The sequence below is a fragment of the Clinocottus analis genome, unplaced genomic scaffold (assembly GCF_023055335.1).
Source record: "Clinocottus analis isolate CAN_PGR_092001 unplaced genomic scaffold, fCliAna1.0.p SCAF_23, whole genome shotgun sequence".
Classification (NCBI taxonomy): Eukaryota; Metazoa; Chordata; class Actinopteri; order Perciformes; family Cottidae; genus Clinocottus; species Clinocottus analis.
This window is the reverse complement of record NW_027175965.1, coordinates 8,759,091-8,786,599: the sequence shown is the minus strand read 5'-3', so window position 1 is coordinate 8,786,599 and position 27,509 is coordinate 8,759,091. Positions and strand designations below refer to the sequence as shown.

The window sequence follows — 27,509 nt, the reverse complement described above, 5'->3', positions numbered from 1 at the left end:
GATGCACTTTATTATTATTATTTATTAACAGTTTTTTTTAATCAACTTTTAATAGCAATACATACTAAAACAGGAGGTAAGAAGTAAGCAAAAAATAAAACAGATAAAGAAGTGAAAAGAAGTATTTAATATGAAATTGACAGCCACATTGACTCCATGTTTTCAGAGTTCTGTGATGTGAACGGCACAGAAAGTGGACTAACTGGACGTCACAATGCATTCTCTTGGACCTTTCTCCTTTCTCGATTTGGTGCTTTTTCCTTCTTTTTTGTACCTAATCTATCCCTTCCTGTGTGTGCAGTTTGCCTTACCAGAAGACCTGCATTTACTCGACAAGTTGTATAATGTTGGCCAAGATATGATGCGAAATGGGAGTGACTACCCGGGGCAGAGTCACAAATATTACCTTGCAAACAAGCATGAAATGAAGCTAAAGCAGAAGTTCAGCCAGGAAGACTCTCTTTACACTACATTTCATTCATAATCTCTCAGGTTGTGGTCAAATAGTCATTTTTGCTTCCTTAGATTCCTAACAGGGAAATGAGCCGGAAGTATCGAAGTGGCCACTATGAAAGGACAGTAGATAATTCAACCCCACAAAAACAAATTTATTTAAGTAAAGCATACGTCTTGATTGATAATATACATCATTATATTCTGTAGATATTCATATTTTTCATTTATATTAAAGTTCAGGTTACCAAGGTCAGTATAACACAGCAATGAAGCTGTAGTTTGAAATGTCCGGTTCTCAAGGGCAGTTAATCACACGCCTGCACACTTCAACACACACACCTGTTTATCAGTATATTGACATTAGGGCAGCAGACCGGCCGTTGCACGATCCAGTCTTGTAAGAAAAGAGGACAAAACAGGATTCTTCTCCTCTTAGGCTGGGTTGCACCAACATGGATTAAATTAATCCTGGTTTAGAGTTAATCTTTGGTTACTAAATCAAGGTTTGAATATGGTGTTGTTGTTCAATTCTGCTTTTTCATATTTACATAAGCACAAGGACATTTTCCAACTACGTTTTCACAAGCGTACAGTAATGCGATAATGGAGTGAATAATTGCAGTAAGAATTTTAAACTTTTACAGGCGGTCAAGCTGTTGGGAAAAGGTTACCAGTACATAGCCTCACTAGCTAACCTAAACTGACCCGGTCACGTTCCTGTAGCTACCAGCACATAGCCTCACTAGCTAACCTAAACGGACCCGGTCACGTTCCTGTAGCTACCAGCACATAGCCTCACTTGCTAACCTAAACTGACCCGGTCACGTTCCTGTAGCTACCAGCACATAGCCTCACTTGCTAACCTAAACGGACCCGGTCACATTCCTGTAGCTACCAGCGCATAGCCTCACTAGCTAACCTAAACTGACCCGGTCACGTTCCTGTAGCTACCAGCACATAGCCTCACTAGCTAACCTAAACTGACCCGGTCACGTTCCTGTAGCTACCAGCGCATAGCCTCACTAGCTGACCTAAACGGACCCGGTCACATTCCTGTAGCTACCAGCGCATAGCCTCACTAGCTAACCTAAACTGACCCGGTCACGTTCCTGTAGCTACCAGCACATAGCCTCACTAGCTAACCTAAACTGACCCGGTCACGTTCCTGTAGTCACCAGCACATAGCCTCACTAGCTAACCTAAACTGACCCGGTCACGTTCCTGTAGCCACCAGCACATAGCCTCACTAGCTAACCTAAACTGACCCGGTCACGTTCCTGTAGCTACCAGCACATAGCCTCACTAGCTAACCTAAACTGACCCGGTCACGTTCCTGTAGCTACCAGCACATAGCCTCACTAGCTAACCTAAACTGACCCGGTCACGTTCCTGTAGCTACCAGCGCATAGCCTCACTAGCTGACCTAAACGGACCCGGTCACATTCCTGTAGCTACCAGCGCATAGCCTCACTAGCTGACCTAAACTGACTCGGTCACGTTCCTGTAGCTACCAGCGCATAGCCTCACTAGCTGACCTAAACTGACTCGGTCATGTTCCTGTAGCTAACAGTGTTATACTTGTTGTGGAAATACCACAAACAAGGGAACATCATATATGGGTTCATAATATTATTCGTAGTCACACACAGCTCCTACTTCTCCAGGACGAATGTCTAAATGAAGCCATGTTGTGTCATTTGAGTCTGTGTGTTGACACCTCCCATCTTTTATTCGATCTTATTTGATCTTATCATTTCTGTCATATGCATTGAACTTGTGGTGTAACTCTGTTATGTTGTTCATTATTTACACATGACAACTATGGTACTTCTGTCCATTTAGGGACAGGGATCATCCTCTGTTGTCCTCCCTCAGGTTTCTTCTTTTTTCATTACCCCGTTAAAGGAGTTTTTCCTGAATCGACGTGAGTTCCCGGGACAGAGGATGTTGTATGTGGACAGATTGTAAGACCTTCTGAGGATTTTGGGCTTTACAAAATAAATTGAATTTAAAAGTAATTTGAATAGACACATAGGAAAGAAAGTGATAATAACAGGCGGATCAGTCCAGACCAGGCTGATGTTGTGCCATTCACCCACCTCTGATGAAGGTGATGGACTTCGTGCTAATTCTTGCTGTTTTCAAACAATGCTGAGTCTGCCAAAGACCGTAGGCGCCAATAGTATAACCCTTCAGTCAATGCCTTTGGGCAGCAACTGAGGATATAATCCAAGGTGCCCTTCATTTCATGCTGGAGTATTTGCCAATGCCTCAACTATGCAGGTTGGGAGAAAGGTCATAAACCAGTCGGATGAGAAACTTGAGACACAATGATCGGCTCTCCAGAGTTCCATCCAGGTCATCCGTTGTCAGGATATGGTTTGGGAAAGCTGTGCAGTCCTGCTGATGAGAAGCTCGGCTTCTGTTCAACCACCTCTCCATCTAGGAAATGTGACAGCGAATTAATTGGTGAATTCTGGGTGAAAAAATGATCCAAATGTTTACAGAAAGATTTACTTACTCCATCTGGATTCTTAAGGCCTTACTAGCAATCATTACTTGAAAAAAAAAAATCTAAATACGTTGCAACACTCATCTAAGATCTAAATCACTGCCGGAAGCTGAGTTATATAACAAAGTCAACAATTACTCTTTGAATCACATACACAGAATAAATGGGTTTTTAAAAATCAGTTAAATGCATTAACTGTTGCAAATGTTTAAATGGACATTGAATATACAGTAATGTCAGATACATAAAGGAAAGACAGACTCACATAATTTGTTTACCGAAACTATCATTCAATGTGTACTTTGAAAATATACAAATATATAAAAACTGGAACATCATTAAGAGGGGAAAGCGTAAGAAAAAAAATGAACGCGGGACAAAAACTTAGTCTAAAATGGATCAGAAAAAATGAAAATAGTATTAGAGAAACATTGAAATGTTTGCAGTTTAAAGCAGGTGGTTTTCTAACAGCGACAACAGGAAACTGTTAAACCCTTCGCAGAGTGAACAGGGAAACCGCAGTCAGCTGGTTCTCTTTTCCTGTAATGTCAGACGAGTCAATTCACGTTAAATGAAGCTCTTCCCTTTCATAACCAGTCCTTGATGTGACGTATTATTACCGGTGACAGTTTTTCTGACCACTGTAGATTTTCAAGATAGGAGTCTTTAATTATTATGTATTTGGACTCAGTAACATGGACATGAAATGTTATGTATTATTTTAATTTTTTCTTGTAGTAGGGTTAAAATTCAGAGTTTTCGAAAGATCTGCAGCAAATAAAATGAAAAATTGGGCTTAAGCTTGTTGAGGAAATTTCACATGAACCACAGTGTAGTACGAAAGGATGAATAAAAACTGTTGGTACCAATACATATGTGATCAGCTGTTGTTGTCATGTCTTGCAGTGGAAGTGTTAGACGGACAAAGTCGTCTTCCAAGTCACCAAAATCCAGATTTGAAGGAATGAATCGAGGTGGCATTTTTCTTGATATTTGAATTTTTTTGTCCAAACAAATTTGTAGCATTAGTACAATGCTGACGTTTGAAATCCAAATATTCTGAAAAGTGTTATTTGTAAGAAGTGGAACAAAACGGTCTCGGCGGAGATGACAAGAAGATTTTCTTGTCATCTCTTTCGTTTCACATGAGCTGATTAATCAGGAAATCCTATTGAACTTCCTGTCAGACGTGAACACACACACATACACACACACATACAGCACCAGTAGAGAAGAAGAACATTTCACAGCGACGAATGATCAACGTGAGGACGTTTGCTGTACAAATGTAAAAGGTAACAGTAACAATACCTTCAATAAAACATAATATTGTTATATAATATATGTTTAAAGCTGGTTCAAAGTGTGAATAAATGTCAGTTTCATATCTAAGACCAACAATGCACTGAAGAGTATGTGCTTCTATGTTTTAGCTTTGTTTGCAGCTAAGTTTTAAACTTATATTCAGCTATTACCAGCTATTATACAAATGTTTAATAAAGGGTTTTGATCATTCATATGTAAACTTTGTTTAAGTTAATAATTTGCCAAATTAAAGTAATAAGAACTGAATTGTTATCAAAGTAAAGAGTTTTATACAGTTTATTGTCTTCCTGGTTCTGCTAGAGCCGAACGCTGTCGTGATACAACGGGAATCCCCACACGTGATAACACACAAACTTTAGTACACAAATATACGTTATATATTTGTGCCAGTATTACATACTGGAAACATTATGATACATACCATGAAAGTAATTTTCGTGATTAGGTTTTTTTTAGGCTTTGCTCGTAAATTGTGGGAGGGGAACATGACTCTGAATCTCATTTAGTTTTCTCAATAATTTCCGACCATGCAAATCTTACAACAAAAACTGTGTGAAGTTGTATTAGTTCAGCAAACTTGTCATGACTAAATGATGATTAAATAAATCACTCAATGAGTAAAGAACATCACGCTCAATATCAGGTCTAAGTCTTTGTTTTCTAGACTGAAGGCAGACAATACATTGACTTACCATTGCCTCATATATATATATATATATATATATATATATATATATATATATATATATATATATATATATATATATATATATATATATATATATGTATAAAAACACTTTGATTTGGTCCTCAGAAGTACCCATGGATCTCAGTGAGGAGGAGTCAGCCCCTCTGGTGATCAGAGACCGGGGAGGCAGCCAGAGGTCCAGTTCTAGCAATAATCCCAGTTTACAAGTACACCTCTACTTCCTGCCAGCCACAAAGGATGCAACCACGATACACATTTCATCTGGACAAATCTCTGCTGAAAATGTCTGCATCCAAGCAGGCAAAAAATGTGGTAAGAGTTTAAGCAAAACACAAGTCCGACTGAAGTCTTTTTGCCAGAAAACTAATTGCAATGCGTGATGTCATCGACTGCTCGTGGTCTCTTCCACCAGGAATCTTACCAGTGTACCAAAGTGTTTTTGGTTTGGCATCTCCCGATCTCTCCTTTTGGTATCCTCCGTCGCACGTGTTCAACACAGATGAAAACGTACAAGTTCACTTTCGAGTCAGGTTGGTGGAAAATAACAAAATTCAGAATCTAGTGTACATCACACTCATGTTAAGGTATTTTATGGAAAAGTCAATATGTATATATTTTAATAACGTAATTGTATGCTGTGTAATGGACTTATTTTTGGTTTGCAGGTTTTTCTTTGGAAACTGGTTTGGACAAGGACCAGGAACGTCGTACCGCTACAGTTTGACCAGAGACAGAATCAGTCCAGTGCTCGACTGCAGTGTCATTGACTATCTCTTTACTCAGGTTAAGTAGAAGAAATGTCAAAACATTTGTCCACTGACTTTCCGAGATACATAATTTTTATGGTATATTGTCGTCCAAATTAGTACAAATCTGTTTTTGTTATTTTTGGGTTGTAAACCACCAATATTCTTAGTATTATGAAATTCTTCATCTAATTGATATTTATAGATAAGTTGGTTAGACAAATCTTCAGATTAAAATTGAGCCACTTGTATAATATTTAAGACATCCTCCCGAAATGTCGTACAAAAACGGAAACCTGTATATGGTGCGTCAAAATAATAATATGGAAGGATCAAACAGTAAATTTCATTTCTTTTGGTCCGTAGTTGCGAAGTGACTTCATTGCGAGTGTGGCGGGAGTGTGTCCGCCTCTGAGTGCTCAAGAGGAATGCCTCGGCCTCGCCGTGCTGGACTTGTGGAGGATGGCTAAAGAGCGCCATCAGAGTGTCCGAGAGCTCTGCAAGACCGTCAGGTACGCTCACTGGAGAATGCTTGGTTTTGTCTTATGACTTTCATGCATTTTTACTCAAAGTATTTGTTGCATTTGTTGTCGTTTGCGGTCATTACAATATAATTATCATCTTCATCTTTCAGCTACAAGTCATGCCTTCCTCTGGCACATCGCCACGACATCCAGAGGCGAAACCGCCTGGACCGCTACCGAATCCGAAACACCCTGAAACGTTTCTTGAAGAAGCTCGGCAACTGCTCGGTGGATGAGTGCAGCTTGAAGCTGAAGTACCTGATCGAACTGGCTGGCATCGTGCCCTCTCTGGGAAGCGAAACCTTCCAAGTGAATCCTTCCTCCTCCCATTCACAGTCAACGTTCTCTCTGGTGAAGGTCACTTGGGAGAGTGGAATTGAAACGAGTGGAAGTTGTCAATCCGATGGTACCCTGGTAAGAGCAAGTCGAAGTGAGGCTGCAGGTGGTAAGGAGGCATTGTGGGTAGTTAAGCTTTGTTTGCACTCATACTCATGAGCTTCCGGTTGATTACAATTCCTCCATTGCGTTGCAGAGTTTGGTTTACACTCATTGTCCTTCTAAGTTTTCCTGGTATGTGCTTTTTGCCCACTGGCATTTCAGACAAATAATGCAGTAAATAGTGAATTGAGCTTTCATGCTACCTTGCCACGAGTGAGTTGAAACAAAGCCTGTGTTGCCCTCGTTGTGTCCACCTGTGTGTCGTTACCTCCTTCTTGTATTTAACCCTGTTTGTCTCCTGGTTGGTTCGTACTTTTTGTCCTGTCCCTGTTTATTTTCTCCTGGTTCGTTGGCCTCGTGTCTGTTTTTGAGAACCCTTTTTGTTCCAATTAAATATTATTTGAACTTCCTCATCTCCTGACATGATATGTTGCGCCACGACTGTTGATGAGTTGATCGTGACGTCTGGGGTTATTAGTCCTCGAGGCATGGTCCGACTAAGTTATACAACTCAATTCATGTAATGTTGTTGAATGATTTTTTTCTTTGATTTTTTTTGGAGTGGCAGACGTTCTGTGATTTTAAAGAAATCGTCGACATCGGCATAAAGAGGGTATGCCATGAGCAAGTTCCCCAAGACAGCAGGATAGTGACAGTAACCCGTAAAGATGACAGATGCTTGGTAAAGGACACATTTTACATTCAACTCTTCCCCAATTAGTCGTCTCTGTTCATTGCATTTTTTTCTTAAGATGTTGACACAAAAGATTAAGTCCATTTATTATTTATTTCCACAACAGGAAGCCAACTTCCAGAGTCTCAAAGAAGCACTTTCCTTTGTGTCTCTTGTTGATGGCTACTTCAGACTGACCACAGACTCCAGTCACTACTTCTGTCAAAACATTGCCCCTCTGAGTGTTCTGGAGGGGATCAAAAACCACTGCCATGGCCCAATCACGTGAGTCACTTCGAAAAAAAAGTACTGAATCAAATACCACTAAACACACGTACTTGTTTGAGATATGTCCCCTGTGTCCTGTCTTTATCAGATCAGAGTTTGCGGTCAACAAGTTGAAAAAGTCTGGATTTAAAGGCGGGGCGTTCCTTCTACGGCAGAGTCCCAAGAACTATGACAACTTCTTCCTCACTGTTTGTGTTCAGGTAAAGATTCTTGTTGAAGCAACACAGTAGACATGGATTAAGTAAGTAAGGTCTTTTTAGTATTTCATAGACCTGTTGACAATGTTCTGACTATTTGTGACAGGTTTTGTAACATAACACATGAATAAAGGACTTTGTAATGTTTCTGGAAAACACAATTCTCCGCTTGTTTCATGAAAGTTTGTCTATATAGATGATGCACTTGTTTTTCTGAACATTGTTTCAGACCAGAAATACACTTTAGAGAAATTTCATCATACTTAAATGTCTGAAAAAGTCATTTGTATGTTCCCCTTCCCCCACTAACGTGTTTACACTCACCACTTTTGCACTCTTTCTGAAGTCTGCTCAATAATCTGTTCCCTAAAGGTCTGATATAACATTAATATTTCTGCAGACTCCACTTGGACTTGACTATAAAGACTGTCTCATTATTAAGAATGAGCGCTACAGTCTTCCTGGAGTCCAAAAATCCTTCACCAGCTTGAAAGAGCTCACCAGCTATTACCAACACAACAAGCTCCTACTCGCTGAAGTGCCTGTCAAGTTGGGCCGCTGCTGTCCTCCCCAGCACAAAGGTGTTCACCAAGATATGAGGAATGACCAAAAATATACGCCATTAACATTCTCTAATACTTCTGCATCAACTTAACGATTTAAATGAGATATGTGCCTTTAAGATGTCGAACCTTTACAGAGACTAGATAACGGTGAACGTGTTTTCTGTCGTTCCAACAGAGCTCACTAATCTGATCGTCGTACGTCACAGCAGCTCTGTGGACGCTCAAGGCTCTCCAACAGCTGAGAGGAACAAATTCAATCACATCCAATTTCACATGATCAAATATAAAGACCTGGAATGGGTATGTAGACACGACTCCAACTGAAACAGGCATGAAGTACCTTTTAATAAAAGGTACTTCATGTTATTTATGCTTTATATATGTCTTAATGCAGTATCTGTATGTTTCTTTTAGGGTGACAGCCTTGGACAGGGATCCTTTACCCGAAATTTCAAAGGCTACAAAACCGACATTCGCGATGGGGAGAAATGTGTGACGCCTGTTTTTCTAAAAGAGCTCGATGCTATGCATAAAAACTGCTGGGAGGTGGGTTTCTTCAGCTTAAAATACATTATTGTTAATACGAATTTTTGTGAATTACAACTAATTATTTTTGACACATGCTGTTTTTTCTTTTTAATTCTCAGTCATTCTTTGAAGCTGCTAGCTTGATGAGTCAGATTTCACACAAACACCTGCTCCTCGTCTACGGAGTTAGTGTCCAGGGAGTCAAAAGTAAGTTCAAACCAAACTGCAGGTCTACATTATCCTTTTATTTGCTGCAGTTCATTTGCTGTTTTTCTGTCGGCTTCAAGAAGCTAATGTTCTCTATGTTTTCCAGATGTGTTGATGGTGCGTTAACAACGTAAACATAGGTACAAAGTGAGAGGGAATTCAGATTGTGTTTAGTTAACTTTGCCTTAGTTAGAAAGCATTTTTGCAAGCTTTGCTCCTAATTTGCCAAAAATAAATTAGTGGAAACAATAAATAATTTTCTTCATTTTGAGCAACATAATGAACTTTAGATGAAATCCTCATTTGACTCCAACTGTGGGTGAGCATGTATGACCCTGTGTTTAGTTTGAAGTACAGCTGTGAAAACAAACCCGACTGCGTGTTACAGACATCATGGTGCAGGAGTTTGTTGAGTGCGGAGCTCTTGACCTTTACTTGAAGAGAAGGAGATCTGTGTCAGTGAGCTGGAAACTTGACGTCGCCAAACAGCTCGCGTCTGCCCTCAACTTCCTGGTGAGATGACGTCTCTGATATAGATCCCACACAAGCAACGCACATGAAGTTGCATGTAAATGAGTCAACGTCAAAGTGTGACTTTCTTGCAGGAAGAAAAGAACATTGTTCATGGAAATATTTGCGCCAAAAATCTGCTGCTGGCCAGAGAAGACGACCCGTCACAGGGCAGCTCTCCTTTCATCAAGCTGAGCGACCCGGGCATCAGTGTCCCCATGCTGGGCAAGGACGGTAAATCAAGGAGGGTCTGACACCATCGGGTCTATTTCTAGTTAAAGACACTGCATATAAGAGGAAGAAGAGCAAAAGAGATACCTGATGAATTTAACGTTGTACATATAGGTAAATTCAGTCACCCTTAAAAAAGAAACAGCACTCATCCTGCGTTATTCACGTGTGCGTTTGTTTAGTGATCCTGGACAGGATCCCTTGGGTGGCCCCCGAGCTGCTGGATGCACCAGACAAACTGACTCTGAATTGTGATAAGTGGAGCTTTGGTGCCACTGTGTGGGAGATCTTCAACAGTGGGAACACTCCGCTGCGAGGGTGGGACTTGGACAAGGTACTCGCACTTCTTTTCCGGATAAGTCAAACAAACGGGTGACAGGTTGTCAAAGTCTAAGTGACTAGTACCAGTTCAGAAAAAGACAAATGCATTGAAGGTGATACTTGCTTATGGGATTCTGTGGGGGAATATATCAATTGCATACATGCAGTTTATTATCCAGGCTGTTGGGCAAACAGACAAGTGAGTGATGCTACTCGTCTGTTTTCTGCAGAAGCGGCAGTTTTACGAGAGCTGCCAGCAGCTTCCTCCCTCCCAGTGGACGGAGCTCGCCGATCTCGTCCATCAGTGTATGGACTACCAGCCAGACTTCAGACCCTCCTGCCGAAGTATCATCCGACAACTCAACAGTCTGATCACTTCAGGTAATTATATGGAAACCCATTTCCGCCACAAAAAAAAAATTATGACAAAAAAATAAAATTAGGACCAAAAAAATAGGACAAAAATAAATAAAAAAAATGATGACACAAATTTGAAATATATATAATCTAATATAATAATTACCAAAATAAAGGACAAATAAAATAAAAACAATCATCAGAAAAAAATAATATAACAAAAAATGTATGACTAAAAAAATGTATTATATTTATATATATATATATATATATATATATATATATATATATATATATATATATATATATATATATGGACAAAGAAATATTAGGACAAAACCACAACAGTCTGAAGCAGCTCTTTTGACATTTCTATTTGCTATTTGACATAGAAATGGACTGTGAGTATATTGAAGACTACTTTAAACGTGGCTTTACAACAGATGAAATACTTCAAATGCTAATTCACATGGGATTGATCATCGTGTTTTTAGGGGATTATTCAATTTCATAATACAATATGACTCATGTGTGTTCTTGTTTCATGGCAGACTATGTTACACTTCATGCCACCGAGCCCATCGCAAATAGCGGCGTGCGCAGAACCTCGACCTCTGTTCAACTGGAGCAGATATTCTTCGAGGAGAGACACCTTCGCTTCATCTCCACTCTGGGGAAAGTAAGTCTGCAGCACCAGAACAATAAGAAGACCTTAATATTCATAATGCAGACCCCTTCAGATCCATCAGTGCACTTACCTGAAGTTATGATTCCAGACGATCCGATGAGTCTTGTCCAAGATGTAGAGAAAATGAAACCTTTTGAAAAACTGTGTGCGAAAATCCTCTCACACCAATTTTAAGTCCCAGCATGCCCCATTGAGACAATCTTTTGGCATGAAATATGTAATATTTTTTCCATTTTCGAACCGAACAACTGACTAAAGCTCCTTCCTAACAGGCAAAGACTTTGTTTTATTGTGATTTTTGTTGCATATTCTGATTTTTTTAGGTCCTAATATTTCCAAAAAGGTGTCTTATTGACGCTCCAGGAGGCTTTTTTGGGGAATATGGCTCATATCATGCTGGATGTTCATACTTGCGATCAAAATATCTTTTAAAAGTGATTATTTTTTTGCAGATATACATCTTTTTCCAAAGACTTTGTTGAAAAAATACATACAATAAACACAAGTATTGGAATTAATTTGGGATTCCTACGACAACTCAACACAGGGAAAAAGAGGTTTAGAGACAACATTGGTTCCACGGTTTTCCACTGTCCAAATATAGCAATGATTCACATCAACCACTACATTTATATTGAGACTTTATGAGCTGTAATGTTACGCAAAACTAAACGATTTTAAAACTTTTTCAGGGAAACTTTGGCAGCGTTGAACTTTGCCGTTACGACCCGCTGGGCGACAACACTGGCGAGCTGGTTGCTGTGAAAAAGCTGCAGCAGAACAAGAAGTCGAACTTGGAGGACTTCGAGAAGGAGGTCGAAATCCAAAGCATCTTTCAGTGCGACTACATCGTCAAGTACAAAGGCGTCTGCTACAGCACGGGTAATGAAACACTCACTGCAGGCACAGCACACAATGGACGAGAATAATCAAACTTAAGTCAAATCAAAATGATGTTTGACTGCTAAAATACCGATTTAAATTTCAAATTTGTTTGGAAAGAGTCCATTTTTGATCCCTATTTAATGTGTGAGGTCACAAGTGACTTATGGCTGAATAAAGGAATATTTCCGTCTTCTGTGTTTGAAAGGTTTTCATCTACTGAATGATTCAAATGTTTTCCTCGTCGCAGGTCGCCTCAGCATGAGTTTGGTGATGGAGTACCTGCCGTACGGCAGCCTCATTGGTTACTTGGAGATATACCGAGACATCAGCACCTGGCAGATGCTGCTTTTTGCTTCTCAGATCTGTAAGGTAAGAAGATATGAGATCATGTCGTCACAAAGTGTAAAGTAAGCTTCGTTTCAATTGGCTCTGTGATTAATAATTGGTTGACAAACTCGTGCAACTTTTACAGGAACCTTCAAGTATTGTGATTTTGGGTCATTTTGTAAGCATTTATCCAATCTGATGTTACTATAGCGAGAACATGTGGATGTCTCAATACGTGTTTTGAATTCACACTTGTCGGTTATAAAAGGTTAATCAACTTAATGTTCGCTACTTGTGAGATATTGCACAGCAATTTTCTCTATTGTGTTGAATGTGCACAGGGGATGGAGTACCTGCAGTCCTCGCGTTATGTGCATCGAGACCTCGCAGCCAGAAATATCCTGGTGGCCAGCGAGTCGCTGGTGAAAATCGCTGATTTTGGGCTGACCAAGGTTATTCCCTTTGACAAGGAGTACTACAGAGTCATGAAGCCTGGAGAGAGCCCCATCTTCTGGTAGCGTAACATTTGAAAACTCAAATATGATTAATTCAAAGTGGTAAAAGCAGACTTCCTGCAGGTTGTGTGGAAGCCAGCAGTTTGTTGAATAGAAGTCTGCACACTTGGCTCGCTGATTCCCCGTTTGCAGTCTGTTCGCTAAACTAAGCTAAACGCCTGTTTGTTGTATATCTTACATATGTTTGCACTTCCTGGAGAGCTACCTGACCTACACTGTTCATCTCATGCAGGTACGCTCCAGAGTCCATCAACGAATCCAAATTTTCCCACAAATCAGATGTCTGGAGTTTTGGAGTCGTTCTTCATGAGCTTTTCTGCCACTGCAACACAAACTACAACCCAAGAAGGGTGAGGAGATTTAATGTTCATGCATAGATGCATGGACAATATTTCAATTTTTAAAAAATGATCAAGAAATTGTTTCATCAAATCGCAACATCGTTGAGGTTTTGCCCATTTTAAAATGTTTCCTTCCCGTCCCGTTGAAGCTTTACATGCAGGAGATCGGACACTATGTGCAGGGTCCGTCAATTTCAATGCATCTGGAAAATATTCTGAAGAACAATTGGAGGTTGCCGACTCCTCCAAACTGCCCTCCCAAGGTATTGACCCCCCCCCCCACCCCACCCCTTCTCCGCCACATTCCTATACCACAAATATGTTGTATCATTGGGATAATTTCATTGCAAATCATCATTGATGAGTTGATCGTGGTCTTTACATTGTTCCATGTTTTGTCCTGTGACACTAGGTGGACTGTTTGATGAAGCAGTGCTGGGCGTACGACTTCAGGGAGCGGCCATGTTTCTCCAGCTTGAGGAAACAAATTGAAAGTATCATGCAGGAGGAGAGAGAGAGCCCTGAAGGCTAACAAGGAGCCCTGTTTGTTTACTGTCAACAAAACCAGTATTTACTAGAACTTGTCTCATGTCAGAATAATTGTATACAGTATGATTTATAAATGCAAGCTACACTGGACTGTAAAGCATGTACAGTATAGGACTAAATGTAGTACTTGTACATGTGCTCAAGATATTACAGAACATGTCAAGGCTTTGTTTTGTATTTCTTTTATGAAAAAATATTGGGCAAAACAATATTTTTGCATCTACTTTTCCTTTTTTTGCATTCATAGTGTGGTAAGTCAATATCAGTTAATAATAATAATTTTTTAAGTGTTATTCTGTAGTCTTAGTTGCATCCTTTTAATGTGTTTTAAATAAAGCAATTTTGTGGAAGAAGCGTTTGTAAAAATGTATTGAAAGCATTGAATCCAGTTCTGTGTCACTGTCCTTATCCAGGCCTGATCGTATGAAGTGGGAGGAAGTAACTGACCACAAGTATAAGTACAAGTATACTTGTGGTACTTGCTCATAAATGACACGTCCAGTGCCATCGTGCTGCCGTTGTCCCTGAAGTTAGAGGTTTAAGTCGTCGCCAAGTCAACAGCTAGCAAGTGAAGAAATATAGATAATCTGACCTCAGGGTTCTATCATTTTGACCTCCAAGGTTCATGGCAAGGTCTCAACCTCAATTTACTACTGTTTATTATTTGTTTTTCAAATGTTGTTTTGTAATCCTGCAGTTACAGCAGTTGTCCACAAGAGGACTCTCTGTTTCCATGCTTCTTTGGTACCACCACCATGAGATGAACTCACTTAAAACGAGCTACATGCATCTAATGTCCTGGTCAAAGTACTGGATATCGATCACATGGTGGAAGACTTTGCACAGTGAGGTAAAAGAAACACTTCTCTGCTTATAGTGTTAGTGGTTGTTTTATGGAGAAGAACAATTATCAGGTCACTAAGTCTTTTGCCTCGTTCTAAAAAGAGGCATTTCATACAGACTAGCAGTGTTATGCGAAGAGGTCCCATGTCCTTAATCTGTGCTGCTCAAACATCTTCCTTTTAATTTTAGGTCACTTGCAAAAACTCACTTAAAGGTGTTGGAATGTTTACAGCTGTGCACGAGGCTATCGCCTGTATGTGTACACGCACACATCACGGTGCTCTCGAAAAGGTTTAAAAACACATTATGCCTGCAAACAGTTTTTTATTCACATTATATACATGTTTGATATTTGCAGTACACATTTTCCATTGATGATGAAATAAATATCACAATATGCAGAATGTATCACGGCCGGCAAAACCTCAGAGGAGACGACAGGAGTCCAGGCGAGGCAAAATCAAAACGTACTTTATTTAAACCCTCGTATTGTGTTCATGTTTTTGTTCCTCAGCAGGTGTTGTGAGTCTGTTGGACCCGCTGTATTTTTGGGTTTTAATTCAACACAATGTTACGTTAAAATACTCAACAGATGTTTTCTCTTCATCCCAATTAGAAGCAATTTAAACAGCAAATATGCTTAATAATTGAATTCAGGTACACAATTCCCATACTTTTATTAGCCTGAAGACCCTGTGTGTAATATCAATGTGTAGGGGGGGTCATGGTGTGTGGTTGATGAACATTTTGTCTGATATATGTTCTTCGCAGAAAAGGAGTCAAGGCCAGTAAGTCCCACAAACCCGAACACCATACAAGGTTTAAAAAAAAGTCACAAAACACAAGAAAACTTTGAGCTAGAAGGTGACGAAAGAGGGGAAGACGGGCACAGGTGGAAACAATGAGGGCGGGGCTTCAGGATTACACCTGGGAAAGACAGGAGGCCCCTGTGGGAGGCGTCTGGAACAACAGGTGAAGGGAAAAACAATCAAGAAACACTTGGGAAGACACACACACATGGAAAACACAGGGTGTTACAATATGACCCACTCAGCTGCATGAAATTAAATAAATTTGGATATTTCTGTTTAGATTCAAGACTTGTGTTAAAAAAAGTGTCCGAAAAGCATACAGCAATTCTTACTTGTAATTGTTATTACTTACATGTATGTATTTGCAAATTTATATATAAATATAAAGAGTATTTGCAAGTACATATATGCTTCCAGTCTGCCAAACATCTTTTTTTAAATTCTAACAATGGTTTTTGATTGAGAAGCATTGATGTAAGGCACAAAAACATCCATAATTATGTACAAATATACAGGCACATACGGACAATAACGTCTTTAAATTAAACACAAATGTAAACTTGTGAACTAATATTGTATCATTTGTCTTGAGGGTTTATGAAGGATATTGTGCCAGACCGTGCACAGTATAACTCATCATCCTGCGTCACATCTCGAGCTGAGTATCGCTGAATCGGCTGGTTCTCCTCTGATCGCTCTGTAACCCTGGAGAAGGAAAACATAGCAACAGCAGAGCGAACCAAGCAGCGCGGCTATCACATCGGTGAGAGAGTTTGCTTGACATGCTAATCTCTGCTGCTTTGGTTTAGACCAGCGGTGTCAAACATACGGCCCGCGGGCCGGATCCGGTGGTCCAGGGGGTTCCAGTCCATTTAGAAGAGCTGGGATTAGAACATCTGATCCTCTGCTTGTAAGGCGGACGTGCAAACCATTGATCCATGTGAGCACTGAAATTATTGTGTTGGAAGTCGTTAAAAATGGATGACGTCATAAAAAGTGGCGTCACAAAGCGAGGGAATCTGCAGAGGAGAACCCAGGCAGATTGTTTCTAGTTAATCGTTGAAAGACCTTAAAATAGAGTTTATCATCCAACAACCTTCACCAATGATTTAAACGTAGAGAAATATTATTATGCTGTGATTTTTCTGGTCTGGCCCACTTGAGATCAAAACGAGCAGCATGTGGCTCCTCCACTAAAATGAGTTTAACACCCCTGGTTTAGATCTTCTCTTGAGCTAAAGCTAGCTCACTGTCAACCAACGCCTTGTTAAGATGCTACGAGGCATGATGTATTTGAGAGCATACTTTGGTTCCACCAACAGTTTAAAGCTATTCAATATGTTTTATTGAATGGGTAATTACCCCGCGTAAAGCCAGAGATGGTCATCTATCCACAGCAGCTCCGGGAAACATTTAATCTCTTGAGGTTGCTGTTTATTTTGTTTACGGACAGCAAATTGAATGTATGGTTGAATCTCACGGCTCTGATCAACCCTGTTTCCAGCAGTCAACAGCTGTGTGTTTGTGTGTGTGTATGGTACCTCCACAGTAATAATCTGATAAATACAATAATATCATTTTGCAAGTTTAAAAGGGCAACTTGTTTCCCTTCTTTCCCCAGTGAGTCTTGGGCTTTGTCAGGCGCCATAAGTATGACACACAGCAGCGAAAGCCGTTGAGAATTTAAAAAAAAAAAAAAAAGTTCTGTTTTTCGCCTGCAGCTGAACCGTGGTAGTAACATCGTTTGAACCTTTTCTCATGATGGAATGAAGAAGGTCCCAAAGTGCGAGTGCAGGAATCAAAGTGTCAACGTTTTCTTTCACCACCTACGAGTCACAGTTTTGGTTTCCGCTAACTCTTTCTTTTGGAGGGACCACATTTCAGATCCGCGTCGTGTATTCTGTTCCACATGAGGTACAAGTGAGCCGGAAGGAATCTGTGGACCAGTAAAACTTCTTTATAAAAGCAAGGGTCGTACCCATCGAGCGTTCTGGAGGGAATGTGCAGTCCGGCCGTCTTCACGCCCATATGATGAGTGGGACTTAGTCCTGCTTTAGCCAGACACATCCCCATGTAAACGTCATCAATGGGGAGAATAGTAATGGACTGGGACATATTGAATATGACCAACGCTGTGTAGCCGGACAGGAGGAAGCCCCCACCGCCACAGTATGGGGGGTACGAGTTGGACTCCTGAATCTGAACTGGGATAAAATACTTGCTCGACGGGGATCTAATGGGCCCCACATTCTGGATCAGGTGGCCGGTAAAGAGGTGCTTGCCTCCGTCATTGTCCTCGAGGCCTTGGAGATACTCCACCATGTTGTTTGTGTTGGCGAAGACGTCGTCGTCGCCGTTGAACAGGAAGCGAGCGCGAGGACAGTTTCTTTCCATCCATTCCAGGAAGAGTATCTGCTTCAAGGTGAGGTTGAAGAACCGTTCCTGAAAGTCCCATTGGACGATGTCGCCGTACTCCCGATGCTCCAGCTCCAGCAGTTTGCTGAGCCTCTGCTTCTCAAACCCGGTGTCCATTGTTCCCGAGATGAATAGTCTCCGGATCCACACACCATTGTGTAACCTCTCTTTAGCCCAGGTTTTACGCAGCACCTCCCGGCGGTCGTAGTTGCCGGGAGAACTTTTAATGACGAGCAGAAGGAAAACTTCCGCCGATTTATCAACTCCTCCACATTTGTCAGGAAGGTCCAGCAGCATGGGGAAATGGCGACAGTGTCGATAGTTGAGAAAGTCTTGCACGTCACGGGAGAGAGAGCTGAAGCCTGTGACGTTGGCGGCAGACAGGTTTCTGGAACATTTTGGCCAGGAGTACACGTAGGAGTTGTTTCTGGAGGGTTGCTTTATTTTAATGTCATCTTCTCTCGCATCGATATTGAGGTGGATGCTTTTCTTGTCAGTGAAGTCTTTACAGAGATGGAGGACCAGTAGACCAAGAGCTCCCACCACCAACAGAGTTCTTGCCCTGATGTTCCTCATCCTCGAAACTCTGACGTGACAAAACAAAGCACATTTTTTCCTCATTAACACTCCTCAGCAGGGCATAAGACAACGAATAAGACAAGTTAGAAAGATTAAGGATATCACACCTGCACACACTATATCACTTTAACAGAAATGAATGTGGGGAGCTAAAGTTTCATAGATTAGGTTTTTCCTTTCATAATCATCAGAACCTTTAACCACCTGGACTGTTTCAGTCATCAACTCACTTCAAGTCCCTTTGTTCTGGAATAATCATGTGTCCATAAGTGCACAACTACATTGTAAATGTTTCAGCAAACTGCGAACATGTTAAAATACTTTAAGATGAGTGAACCCACAGCTCATGCTGAGGGTTTGGGTTTATACGACCTGGTTAACTTAGAAAGCACCCGTTTAAACATTAAGCTCAAAGTTAGTAAACACCAGAATAATGTCTTTGTCCGTCGGTCTTTCTTCAGTTAATATATTACAATGGGCTCCTAAAAGTTTACTTCTACATCCTGCTCATGGGTAGCGCATCATTTAAACAAATGAGTTACTGGCGATGCAAATAACACGCGGAAGGTTTTTTATTTATTAATTTACATTTCAAAATCGGAGGCAAGAAATATAGACTGTAGAATTAAAATATGAAGAAAAAAATAAGGTACAGAGAGGATGAAATCCCATAAACGAAAGCTTTTGTGTATTTCATGTCTCTGCTCGAATAAGGAGCAGAGACCAACAGCAGCGAGCAGACGTCTTGGCATCGGCCTGCAGAATCCACACCAGCTGTACTGTGACAGCACATCGAGGTGGAAACAAACCAAATGCTGTCATGTCTCATAAAATGGGTGGAATAGGTTACATATGGATGACGTCAGATATTTGAGCATCAGAAAAAGCAAAATACTTATTCAGTGAAATGCAAAAAAAGGGAAGGTCCTAAATAATTAACATTTAATGTCAAATGGCACACCGAGACCAAACACTCCCTTCTTGTTACAACACAAGAGAGCTTTTTCACTTTAAGTATTTTCTTCATCAAATTGATAACAAATCATATGTTATACTTATATTATAGTACTATACTTAGCTCTTTACCTGTGAAGTTATGAGGCGTTTACTTTCTGGCACCAACCGAAAGACACTTAAAACAAGCTTGTTCTTAAAGCTACAATATTAACATTGACTTTATGCATCAGTACTAATAATAATAATCCGATAATATAACAAATAATACAGACTAATAGGGCCATGTACATGTTTACATAAATCTTTAGAAACATGTTGTTAAAGTACTGTTAAGTCATGAATTCAGGTATTATTTAATTTGAGAAAAACCCAAATAAAAACAAGGATTTTATTATTAGTAGATATTAAAATAAGTTTCCACGTAAAACAGATGAACATTGTGTGGTTTTTACTTTGAGTTTTTGGTAATTTGCTCAGAACTGGAACCGAAAATGGCCGAAGATCTGTATTTTATTTTCAGTTAGCTCTGTAGTTTACAGTCAATGTAATCTGTAATATTACCTGCATCAACAACGAGGAAGCACATATTTATAGAGCATTTTCATTTTATGCTACTTTATACTTCCATTTTACAACATTTCATTAAGAAATATTGGAATATTCATAACGATGTCTAATAGACTTGTCTCTGCAAGATAAAAAGCTCTGATTAAAACCAGACCGATTAAAAAAACTACTTATTGCCGTTATTTTTTGATTTGACAGACTTGTAACCCATCAAGGAGACATATCATATCTGCTAAATGTAATACAAAGCTTGATAAAGACACATCTTAATAAATACGGAACTGAGAAGTTATCGTAATATTTCCCGTTACAATAAAAACGCGCTCCACGTCTTTTAATTCCCGGAGAAGTGAGTGACGTAACGAGTGATCTTAGCGGAGTGAACAAACAGCATTCATGGTTCATGAAGTTGGTTTGAATAATTCAATAAGTGTAGGCTTACCGTGTGAAGGAGTTGTTTTAGTGTGTCTGTAGTGTCTGTAGCTCCAGTGATAACTGACGAGAACAGCGCGCGGCAGCGAGGAGCGGCTGTCAGCCTGGTGGGCGTGGCCTGGTGCTGCTGCGTCACGAGCGCGTCACCGAACCGTCTCTTCTTTCTCTGGATCATTTGATTTAAGTTTATACAATTACATATTACCTCAAACTAGACAACACAAATACATAAAAATGAATACATAAGAGCATAACGACACACAACACGGACACAAATCATCCTCCATGTTGAACCTATAACTATTATATATTACCAACTCAGAAAGAACAAACATGTTACAAACTGCTGAAATATCAAAGTCCATTTATATGGCACCTCGCTAACATCGAGCATGTTTTGAGGACAGCAGCGAGGCGACAAACGCACCGTTTCTGGCTTCCTGTGAGGATGATGAAGCACATGAAGCTGCTTCAGACAAGACAATGCACTGCATTTGATTTGAGCTAGACAAAAAAAAACTGGCTCCTTGGTTCTCAGGTCATTGTTTACATACAATTCACATGGAAGTTGACTAATAATGTCAACATCTAGAGCTCTATAGTCAGCTCCACAAATGGATTAATACACTTCAAGTTTGATTGTTGGGAAAAGGTGCAAATGACAAAATGTGACCACATCCTTAACGGCCGGTCCTGATTAGACATTCACTCCCGGTATCAGCTGTACCTCTCCCTCATTCCTCATGTTTCTGTTGTTTATCCCTCTTTTCAATTATGTTTGTCTAGGAACTCCTTTTCACAGAAACCTGCACACCTCAGCTGAGACCGATCAACCTCATGAAGCTCCTGCAGTCTCCTCCCTCTGGCTCTCCACTAGCGACCAAGCGATTAATGATTTAACTAAACTCTATTTCACTTTTTCATGAACTGACCTTTGTTTATACTACTTTGAACATTTCATACTTGATCATGCACTGTAAAAAAACACACTCCGAAATTGAGAGTTAATAACTGGCAGCCATTGACAAGTAACTTACTGTAAAAAAAATGTTTTAAAAAAAACACAGTATATAACTACAGTAGATTAGTTAATGTCATTTTCTACAGTACTTTTTAAGTGCAATGGTTTTTTACAGTAGATTCTTGGTTACTGTGATTTTCCCACAGCACTACTTTTTTTTTTTTTTACAGTAAAGCTTTGACTAGTGTAATATTTAAATAAATGCACAGTATTTTACTGGGAAATAGTTCACAGTAGGTTACAAACAGTAAATTTCACAGGCGTTTTTTTACAGTGTGACAGAGTTCTGCTACTTGACCTCAACCATTTGTTTCCTCTTACAAAATGTGACAAAACTAAAACAAGGTTTTTACTGTCAAGCCTTAAGTATTGGCATTGTATAATTGTAATAATTATATCGGGAAACATTTTGTGTATTGTGTATCTTCACTGCTGAGTCGCACACTGACGGCTGTATTTAATGAAATGAGATTTAATGAAAGCCATCAGTCGGCTTTTATTGGGATCACTGAACATACATGAAATCAACATGAAACAACAGTGTGTATTTACCACCGGAGTCATCACACACAGTGTTTTACACTTCTTCAACATTTGTATTGTTCACTTCAGTGAAGAGTCTTTTCATTTACAGGCACTCGTCGTTCACAATTTGTAATCTTTTCAGATGAAGTCGAGTGAAGAGTCAATGTGGATGTGCAACTTAATTGCGTATTAAAATCATAAGGCCCTGTACAACTTTCTTTTAAGGGTGCCATACATTATTTTAATAGAAACTGCAAATATAATGGCTTAAAATCATCATGTTTTCGTCCAAACCGTTCTCCTGTTCACAATGCAATGGACTGGATGCGCATCCGTGAAAACTTTGCAAAATAATCCTTCACTTCGTCCTTCTGTCTTCTTTCTCGCCCACGTTCTCTTTTTTACTTGTATTCAGATTCAACTGTATCCATCACATTATGATGCCTGGTGAACTTCCTGTTTCATGAATATCATCAAGCGACATGTTTTCACTTTCAAGTTCCCTTCAGCGTTTGCAGTCTGTACTCTCGTCTTCCTCCGAGAAATGAAAACACCTTTCCATCCTGCGCTGCAGGCGCCTCTTCAGCTTGAAGCGTCGCTCCACGGACTGATTGTCGTACTCCTCCGCTTTCAGCTTGGCGTAGTAATCGGAGAACTTGTTGAAGAGGAACGAGATGGGCATCCCGTTGAGGATGATCCCAAATGAGATGCAGCCAAAGGCCACGAAGCGGCCCACAACAGTCACAGGCACCACGTCCCCGTAGCCCACCGTGGTAATGCTGACCTGGAAGAGAAGCGTGCACAGTGACATGTTATTCAATAGTTATCTTCATAATAAGTACAATAATGAGTTATAAAGTGAATTTAAGGCCCTGGTAGCACAACAACGAAGCCTCCGCCGAAGAATGAGAACATTTCTTCTCTACATTGACAGCTAAACAGGCGTAACTTGTAGGATTGCATCACTTGTGTTAATCATTTACTTGTCTTCCAAAAAAAGTGGCAGCTAAGGGATTAAATGAGAGTATAAAACTTTATTCCTTTTACTTCTCGCAGTTGTAATCACGTGGCAATAATCATAAAGTGGTGTTCATTTGTGAGGATTATCTTCAGGTGTAAGTATTATAAACTTGTGTTTGCAATAATCCAAAACAGATTATTTCCTGTGGTTTTGTGTCGCCAGGGAACCAGTGAATACGGACAAATAAACAATTCAATGATTTTATGTCAATTATTTTCATAACTTGCTCATGCAAACCTGTATTCACAAAAAAAAACTCTAGTATTAAATATTCTCAGTCCACAAAACAGTTTTGTGTATTTTAGAGTTTGCAATTTCTACTGCTAACTCCAGACGTGGTATTTCCGTGACAGATGGTGCCATTAACTGCCAAAACCACTCGACAACTACCTCAGGTTCCTTCTGTTCGTCACCGCGTGCAGCAGCAACGCGGCCTTCAGGCCTGTCCAACAACATAAAGTAAGAACCGCTCACAGATCCACCCGCGTGGGTCTGAAGTTTGTTTTACGGCCACATCGACACGACAAGAACAGCACTGAGGATTACACAACAACGCTTCAATCACTTCAACTGGTGCAATATCAATACATTTTTATATACATTCTTATCTGTCTGTATATATATTATTGCTTTTCATTACTTGTTTTTTTTATTTTACTATGTGTCTGTACGTGCACTTTTACAGCTGTGTGACGAATAAGAGCATATCTTAAATGTCTTTTTGTGACTGTTAAAGGACAATATTTAGAGTTTTGTTTTAAAAGCACGGCCAGTTAACAACATAACTATTAACATACTAGTATTTTTTAAAGTGTTTCGTTTGTCTTCATCTTGATAAAAAAAGATAATTTATAGTTCAACTAAATACATAACTCATTGTCTGAGAGTTTTTCTTTCTGATCTTCATATTCATTTCAACCAAATCACTTCTGCAGCTCGTATGGAAGAACTCGTACGCAGGGAAACAAACTGCTGTGGCGTCGGATTGGTAAACAAACACAACGGCGACGTCTCGTTCTCCAGCTGTACTCACCGCAGCCCACCACCAGGCGTACGGGATGCTGCTGATGGGAGATCCCTCAGTTTCCCTCTCGGCTGAATGGAGGAGAGCAGAAAAAGTGAAGATTCCCATGGCAATGAAGAGAAAGATGCAAGAGGCCTGCTGGTAACACTGCCGCAGGGTGAACCCGAACGCTCTCATTCCAGTGGAGTGTCGAGCCAGCTTCAAGATGCGAAAGATCCTCAGCAGCTTGACGACTTTCAGGACGTGGCTGAGCTTCCCGACCTGGGCCATCGCCCTCAGGTCGGTCCGAGCGCTCGCGGAGTTCTCCGTGTCGGCCGAGACCTCGAAGATGATCTGGATGAAATAAGGAACGACCGCCACCATGTCCACGAAGTTGAGTCCGCTCTTCAAGAACATCGTCATGTCCGGCGTGGTGACGAGGCGAAGGAAGTATTCGAAGGTGAAGAACACAATGGTGGTGATCTCCACCCATTCCATGAGCGTCTTACCGTTGATGGTGTACACTTTGAGTTCCTGGACCGTGTTGAGACTCATGGCGACGATGGAGAAAAGCACCAAAAGGTTGGACAGCACGGTGACGGCCTTCGCCGGAGTCGAAGAGTACGGATTCTCCACGAGGTCCCACAGAGTCTTGCGCACGTTCCCGAAGACCATGTCCTTGAAGCCCTCCTCGTCATACTTCACCTCTGTCTCGGCCTTCAGCTCCTGCTCCACTTTCAGGTGGTCCTTCACCTCGTCCAGCTTCTCCTCGAACATTATCCAGCAGCAGCGCTGCGTGTCCTTCAAGCTCAGGCCCCAGTATGCGATCTCCTCCTCGAAGTTGATGGGGCACATCTCCCGTATGATCCACAGCACTCCGCTTGTGTAGAAGTGGCAGACGTGGTGGAAGAAGGCGGGGTCGCGGTCGAAGAAGAACTCGTTCTTACGTACGGAATAATCGTCGCACAACGTGAAGAGCTTGGCTCGGTCCCTGCAGAGGGCCAACGAGCCGATCCGGGTGTTGGGATAGTTCACGGCACACCGTTTGGGAATGCGAAACACTTTCCCTCCGACGTTAACGCTGATGCTCTGTTGTTCTTTGGATCTCTCCTCTGCTTCGACGTCAAGACTGTCCAGATTGTCCAGAGACGTCCACGCTTTGACCGTTTTGTCCTGGGAAAACGGGAATGTTTTGTGGCCCTCGACACCGTTTGACAGACAGTTGATGGTCGTGCGGCGCTTTTGCAAACATCTCTGCAGTTTCGCCGTCTCTGAAGCCATGGTGACGCTCACTCAGGGCAGGAAGCCAATGAAAGAGGAAAAAGAGAGAGAAGAAAAAAAAAGCATAACAGGAAACACTCCACGAAAGTTGTGTTTGGTCCTGCAGGAACTGATATCCCAGCGAATAGCAGCTCTTCCTGTTTTTTCTGGCTCAATTCTGGATGAGATTGCAGTCCGGAGAGGCAGGAAGAGATTTCCCTCTGGAGCTGTGACTGTGCAGACAACATATGTGCATTTGCTTCATCAGACGAGGAGATCAAGGACGAGCAGCGAAGGATTTCACCCGTTTAATCTCACCGGTGTCCTTCCAAGTCTCTAAGAAGTAGTATATATAGGAGGCGGCGGATTAGGTAACAAAGTTGATTTAAGGATTTTGGAGCGAGGAAAGCAAGACAACCGAAGCTGTAAATGTTCCTCCATTATGATCTTTGTTCATTCCCTAATGCTATACTTTCATAAGTAAAAAGAAATGATTCAAAATGAATACTTTTAGTCTTGTTAAAAGGAGAAGCACGAATTGCTCAGCACCAAACAGGAAGCAGCCGGAAGAAATTGGTCCAAGGTGTTGTGCCACTTGATCATGTTCTTCTTTATTTCCTGTATCAAATAGTGAAGCGTACGAGTCAAACACTCATTCCTGCCATCCAATCACTGCCCTAAACACACATTGTACGTAGATTTGATGCGAGTATTTACAAGTCGAGTTGTTTCCGGGGGAGTTCCCACACGTGTCATTGGCACGAGCCCCAGGAAGGGAGGGAAAGGACACGGCTGGTCGGCTGCCCGGGCGGACTCGACTCACCGACTTCAGTCCCACAAAGAAGGATCCTAGAAGGACGTAGAGTAAACAGGATAACGTATAAAACAAGATTAAAGTCAATATTAACAGTGAAACGAGTCACTCCACTTATCTTTGATTAACACACACATACCACGGTCTGAAATGTTCTCATCCGTCGACACGGCCGAGCTGCCCTCCCTCCTCCATGGTGTCGGATGGTGAAGGGTGCGACATCTTTATCAGAGATTTAGAAGCAGTTCAAGCTTTTGTTGCACCTGCGAGAGCCTAAAGTTTCTAATCCACACATCATCCTAATCCCTCCAGACACAATTTATACTGTGGGAGTTAAAGTATGGAACGGCACTAACATGCATGTGATGAAACAATATTTGAGAGTTACAGGTGTGAATGAAATGTTTCTGTATGGAAGGGGTGTGTGTGTGTGTGTGTATATTTTTCTTTCTTTTTTCTTTATTTATTTCAAATGAATTATCTGTTTTAATTAATAATTTAGGATAGGAATATATAATAATTTTTTGCTTTACTTATACCTTTTCAGTCTGTTTCTGTACATTATATAGAAGAATATTGTATTGTAATATGATTGACTGAATAAAACACACAAACAAAAATCCCATTTTTCCGTCGTCAACTTGGCTTGTGAATTGTGATTAAAGTCCATTTTGGTTTTCCTTCTCAGTGAAAGCAATACGGGCTTGGACCCCAGAACGTCCCGGTGTATTTGTGTCTAAATTGCAAACAACAAAGACCTTCTGCATGTTCCTCTCCTGAACCCTCAGACCGTGCAGCAGCCGGCCTTCCTCTGTGTCGGCGAGCCGTTGCTGCTGCACAGCGCCGGGTGTGGCAACACGTACATCAAGGGTTACGGCCGAGCTAACGCTCCAGCTTCCTCATGCAGCTTTACACATCCTAAACGAACAGACACAAAACATCTCACTTCTCAGCACGCAACCTTATTGGATTGCGTAACATTACTGTGAAACGATGCACGAGCCTTAAACCAACACCAGCAGATGGGGAGCTGCATAACTGTGTTGTTTCTCTTGAACAGGTCTGCACACCGAAACTAGACCCCCCCCCCTCCCTTCTGCCAAAACCAGACAACTTACAACTTGCTGGAAACAGGCGCAGGATTAGTTGGGTTTGCTGTCGTTTCATATTACACAATGAAGTTGTCGTCACACTTTTCTGCTTCTCAAGCTGCAGCGCTTGTGGTTCTTGTGGAAGCCTCCGAGGTCGCTGGCGACAAAACCACCATCCTCGACATCCTGACATCCTCCAACAAGCACACTTCTCACCTTCCTTCCTTTCTATAATGTGACCTACATTTGCTGAACTCACTCAAGACTATAAATAA

General features: G+C 41.0%; 3 protein-coding genes across 3 annotated transcripts; 1 reads left to right on the top strand and 2 right to left on the bottom strand.

Moving 5' to 3' along the window:
- The first annotated feature begins 4,210 nt into the window (after positions 1–4,210).
- jak3 (Janus kinase 3 (a protein tyrosine kinase, leukocyte)) lies at positions 4,211–14,197 on the top strand. Its single transcript, XM_068589604.1, has 24 exons — positions 4,211–4,263; positions 5,109–5,315; positions 5,416–5,533; positions 5,669–5,786; positions 6,116–6,261; positions 6,384–6,687; positions 7,274–7,393; positions 7,512–7,669; positions 7,761–7,872; positions 8,270–8,450; positions 8,611–8,735; positions 8,850–8,981; positions 9,083–9,170; positions 9,559–9,683; positions 9,776–9,914; positions 10,094–10,245; positions 10,463–10,613; positions 11,141–11,268; positions 11,970–12,159; positions 12,410–12,531; positions 12,831–13,003; positions 13,237–13,354; positions 13,495–13,608; positions 13,758–14,197. Exons 2-24 carry the CDS (start codon positions 5,117–5,119, stop codon positions 13,875–13,877), a joined length of 3,333 nt encoding a protein of 1,110 aa, XP_068445705.1. The 5' UTR covers positions 4,211–4,263; positions 5,109–5,116; the 3' UTR covers positions 13,878–14,197.
- Positions 14,198–17,400: 3,203 nt separating this feature from the next.
- Positions 17,401–18,540, bottom strand: LOC137793794 (N-acetyllactosaminide beta-1,3-N-acetylglucosaminyltransferase 3-like). The gene has a single exon (XM_068590151.1). The coding sequence runs from the start codon at positions 18,538–18,540 to the stop codon at positions 17,401–17,403; it is 1,140 nt and encodes a 379-aa protein (XP_068446252.1).
- Positions 18,541–22,550: 4,010 nt separating this feature from the next.
- On the bottom strand, positions 22,551–25,350 carry LOC137793793 (potassium voltage-gated channel subfamily V member 2-like). The gene is made up of 2 exons (XM_068590150.1): positions 24,100–25,350; positions 22,551–22,829 (listed from the first exon to the last, which is right to left on the bottom strand). The coding sequence occupies exons 1-2, from the start codon at positions 25,348–25,350 to the stop codon at positions 22,551–22,553; spliced, it is 1,530 nt and encodes a 509-aa protein (XP_068446251.1).
- Between the last annotated feature and the right edge of the window lie 2,159 nt (positions 25,351–27,509).

Excerpts from the sequence above, each read along its gene's own strand:
- LOC137793794 (XM_068590151.1), bottom strand. The coding sequence starts at position 18,540 with ATGAGGAACATCAGGGCAAGAACTCTGTTGGTGGTGGGAGCTCTTGGT.
- LOC137793793 (XM_068590150.1), bottom strand. The coding sequence starts at position 25,350 with ATGGCTTCAGAGACGGCGAAACTGCAGAGATGTTTGCAAAAGCGCCGC. Across the intron at positions 22,830-24,099 it reads ACGCCTGGTGGTGGGCTGCG|GTCAGCATTACCACGGTGGG; the intron begins GTGAGTACAGCT and ends CTTCTCTTCCAG.
- jak3 (XM_068589604.1), top strand. The coding sequence starts at position 5,117 with ATGGATCTCAGTGAGGAGGAGTCAGCCCCTCTGGTGATCAGAGACCGG. Across the intron at positions 9,171-9,558 it reads TAGTGTCCAGGGAGTCAAAA|ACATCATGGTGCAGGAGTTT; the intron begins GTAAGTTCAAAC and ends TGCGTGTTACAG. Across the intron at positions 9,915-10,093 it reads CCCCATGCTGGGCAAGGACG|TGATCCTGGACAGGATCCCT; the intron begins GTAAATCAAGGA and ends GCGTTTGTTTAG.